The 4,365-nt window shown below is 51.7% G+C and overlaps 1 protein-coding gene across 6 annotated transcripts in view; it reads right to left on the reverse strand.

Moving 5' to 3' along the window:
• LOC113827196 (heparanase) overlaps positions 1 to 4,110 on the reverse strand; it is a 43,944-nt gene extending 39,834 nt beyond the window's left edge. For 2 of the 6 annotated variants that reach the window (XM_070114478.1, XM_070114477.1), the window contains exon 1: positions 3,757 to 4,110. Coding sequence is in view for 3 of the 6 variants with exons in the window: in XM_070114476.1 (XP_069970577.1) it covers positions 1,162 to 1,164 (3 nt within the window). In the remaining 3 variants the exon portion in view is untranslated. Of the gene's footprint in view, positions 1 to 1,161; positions 1,287 to 3,756 lie in introns of those variants that run through there. The other 4 variants (XM_070114480.1, XM_070114475.1, XM_070114476.1 and 1 more) reach the window with 3 other exon arrangements.
• Positions 4,111 to 4,365: the final 255 nt, after the last annotated feature.

Below are 4,365 nucleotides of genomic sequence, written 5' to 3' on the forward strand. Positions count from 1 at the left end.
GAATTAAGCACTGTATTTCATTAAGCACTGTATTTCGCACAAGAGTAAGTTCACTATAGATCGAATGACAGTGAAAATCGCAAAAAAATTCGGCGCTAAATAAACACCATAAAAAACAACAAATAGATAATAGACAAAAAAACAAAAAAAAAAAAAACACTAGATGACACTTGAAAACCACACACATCACTTCACATCACTTCACATCACTTCACATCACTTCACATTCCTTCTAAATGCAGAGACGCAATAAAATAAATAAATAAACAAATAAATATTTACAACTCCCACCACTCAGATAACAACATAAAAAAACACTTCACAACAACACCAAATTACCACGCCATTAATACAACAACCCCCCCAAAAAACACTTCACAACACAACACAACCAACACTATAACCCATAACACACGTCCACAACCCGGAGTCACTCTCCTCCACTACACAACCAACACCACAACCCACGCCCCACAACCTACCACCACTCTCCTCCCCACACAACCACCAACAACACCACAACTCCACGCCTACAACCCACACCACTCTCCCACCACATCTAAACATACATACGACTTACAAGAACTCTCCCCAGCTAGCTCTTCGACCACGCGTGACTACACAACACAACATCAACACCACAACCCATAACACACATCCACAACCCACATCACTCTCCTCCCACACACCACAACACCACAGCCCCGTCCACTGACCATTGACCACAACACCACAACCCACGCCCACAACCCACATCACTCTCCCCCCACACAACCAACACCACAACCCACGCCCACAACCCACACCACTCTCCCCCCACACAACCAACACCACAACCCACGCCCACAACCCACACCACTCTCCCACCACATCTAAACATACGACTTGCAAGAACTCTCCTACCAGCTCTCTTCGACCACGCGTGACTACACAACACAACATCAACACCACAACCCATAACACACATCCACAACCCACATCACTCTCCTCCCACACACCACAACACCACAGCCCCGTCCACTGACCATTGACCACAACACCACAACCCACGCCCACAACCCACATCACTCTCCCCCCACACAACCAACACCACAACCCCACGCCCACAACCCACACCACTCTCCCCCCACACACCACAACACCACAACCCCGTCCACTGACCATTGACCACTGGCACTGACCACCGCGCGGCGAGCTGGTGCCTGACAGGGCCACAACGGCGATCGGGATAAGCTGTAAGTGCCACTTGGTCGGTCTGGCACTATCCCTTCCTCCCTTCCTCCCTTCCTCCCGTTCCCCCTCACCCCCCTTTCCCCCTCTCTGGTCTCCTTCCTGCGCCCCTCATCTCTCCTCCTCATCCGGTGTCTCTATCTCCTTTCCTATGTTCTTTTCTGTCTTCTTTTTTTCTTTTCTTACTTCTCTTCTTCATTCGGTGTCTCTATCTCCTTTTCTTTGTTCTTTTCTGTCTTCTTTTTTTCTTGTCTTACTTCTCTTCTTCATTCGGTGTCTCTATCTCCTTTTCTCTATTATTTTCTGTCTGCACTTTATTCGGTGTTTCTTTCTCTCTCTCGTTTGTCGTTTACTGTTTTTCTTTCCTTGCTTCTCTTCTTATCTCTCTCCTTCATCCGGTGTCTCTATCTCCCTTTCTTTATTCTCTTTTGTCTTCTGTTTATTCGGTGTTTCTCTCTCTTTCTCTTTTGTCGTTTACTTTTTCTCTTTCCTTACTTCTCTTCTTCTCTCTCCTCATCCGGTGTCTCTATCTCCTTTTCTTTATTCTCTTTTGTCTTCTATTTATTTGCTGTTCCTTTGTCTCTCTCTTCTCTCGTCCACTTTTTTTTCTTTTTTCTTTCCTTTCTCTACTTTTCTTTTTTCTCTCCTTATCTCTCTCCTTCATCCAGTGTCTCTATCTACCTTTCTTTCCTTCTCCGTGCTTTCTTGTTTCTCTTCATTCCTTCCTCTCTCTCTCCTCTCCTATCTTCTTGCTCCTGCTATTTCTCCTCTTTATCCGGTGTCTCGCTCTCTCCCCTTTCATGCTACCCCTTTTCCCTCTCTTCTCTCTTCCTCTCTTTCCTCCTATCTCTTTTCCCTCTCTGGTCCTTCTTTCTCTCCCCATTTCTCTCTCTTATCCGGTTTTCCTTCTTCACTCTCTCTCTTCTCTTATTCGTTCCTGTCTCCTCTCAAAGTTTTCTTCCTTAGCCTTTCATCTCTCATCTTTATCTGGATTTCCCTCCTTCTCCCCTCTTTCGTTCTCTCTCTCGCTCTCTCTCTCTATCTTTCTCACTCTCACTCTCACTCTCTCTCTCTCTCTCTCTCTCTCTCTCTCTCTCTCTCTCTCTCTCTCTCTCTCTCTCTCTCTCTCTCTCTCTCTCTCTCTCTCTCTCTCTCTCTCTCTCTCTCTCTCTCTCTCTCTCTCTCTCTCTCACTCACTCACTCACTCACTCACACACACACACACACACACACTTTCACTCTCTTTATATCCTCCCTGTTCCTTTCCTTCTCCCTCTCTTCCCTCCTCCACTGTTCCCTCCCCCCTCTCTCCTCTCTCTAGCCACCCTCCTCCTCCCCTCTCCCCTCTTTCATCGCCCTTCCCCTCTCTCGCGCGTTCCTTCTCCTCCCTTCACCTCTTCCAACCAATTGCTATTCGCCTTTGACGTTCCTCCCTTCCTCCCTCCCTCCCTCCCTCCTCTCCCTCGCTATTCCTCCCTCCACTCTCCCTCACTCCTCCCTCTTTCTCGCTGTTCACTCCCTCCCTCTCCCTCCCTCCTTCGCTGTTCCTCCCACTCCCTCCCTCACTCTCCTCGGGTTGTTCCTCTCCACACCTCCTCCCCTTCCCTCTCCCTTCCTCTCCTCCTCTCCTTTGTTCCTCCCTCCCTCACTCCCTTCCTCTTTCTCTTGCTGTTCCTCCCTCCCTCACTCCCTTCCCTCCTCTCTCTCTCTCCTCCTCCCTCCTGTTATTCCTCCCTCCCTCCCTCCCTCCTCCCTCTCTCTCCCTCCCTCCCTCTCCCTCCCTCCTCCTTCGCTGTTCCTCCCTCCCTCCTCCCTCCCTCCCTCCCTCCTCCCTCCCTCCCTCCCTCTCCCTTCCCTCTCTCCTCCCTTCCACTCACTCCTCACTCCCTCCCTCCTTCCTCCCTCTCCCTCCCTCCTCCCCCCTCCTCCCTCCCACCCTCTCCCTCCCTCTCCCTCCCTCCTCCCTCCTCTCTCCGTGGCGGACACAATCACCTCAGCACCGGCCCTGTCTCGCCTCCGCTTAATTGCCTCCCTGAGCACCGGCCACCTCGCTCGCCCTAATTGCCCTCACGCCGAGTCAGCTGACAGGCGATCGTGGAGTCAGCTGACAGAGGCGATCGTGGAGTCAGCTGACGGGGGCGATCGTGGAGTCAGCTGACGGGGGCGATCGTGGAGTCAGCTGACGGGCGATCGTGGCGAGGTAGATGAGGGAGATGTTTGTATATATTTCTATCTGTCTGTTTGTGTATTTGTTTTCTATCTATCTATCGGTCTGCCTATCTATACAATACATATAGATGTGTGTGTGTATATGTGTGTGTGCGTGTTTCTGTATGTGACTGTGCGTGTTTATAGATGAGGAAGCAGCCGTCGGCCAATCACAGCGCACTCAGCCGCAAACGACCCAGCTGTGTTACTTTGTCCCCTTTGTTTATATATACTGCATTTCTCGCCAGAAAATACACACACTTCACAAGACTCCTGTAGCCTCCAGGATAGTACAGTGGTACCGTGCCGTCCTCTCACCCTCTCAGGCGCGAGGAGTTGCAGTTGTCGCCCGGAGGTTACTGCTGTGGCTGGGCACCGCGGCGGGTAAGGACTAAGCTCTGTAGCGTCAGCACTCCCTGACACACGTTGATTGAGTCGACATCTGTCAGCACAGGCCAGGCTCCCCCATAGCCCGGGCCAAGGTCTATATAAGTACTTATATAGACCTTGGCCCGGGCGAGGCTCAGCTTCGCATATCGGACTTATCCTTATCCCTAAGACTCCTCTGCAGTTCAGTGTTTGCTTCGCCTTACCACCGCAAGACCTTAGATCTTGACTACCGCGCTGAAGCAGTCTCGACACCTCGCTGTGCCTCCCTCCTGCTCCCCTCACTCTCCCCTTTCCTCGGTGTTCCTCCCTCCCTCCCTCCTCCCTCGCTGTTCCTCCCTCCCTCTCCCTCCTGCTCCCCTCACTCTCCCCTTCCCTTGCTGTTCCTCCTTCCCTCCCTCCTCCCTCGCTGTTCCTCCTCCTGTCTCCCTCACTCTCCCCCTTTCCTCCTCTCCCTCCCTCCTGCTCCCCCTCACTCCCTCCCTCCCTCTCCCTCCTGCTCCCCTCACTCCCTCCCTCTCCTCTCCCTCACTCCTCCCT

Source organism: Penaeus vannamei, chromosome 36 (genome assembly GCF_042767895.1).
Source record: "Penaeus vannamei isolate JL-2024 chromosome 36, ASM4276789v1, whole genome shotgun sequence".
Classification (NCBI taxonomy): Eukaryota; Metazoa; Arthropoda; class Malacostraca; order Decapoda; family Penaeidae; genus Penaeus; species Penaeus vannamei.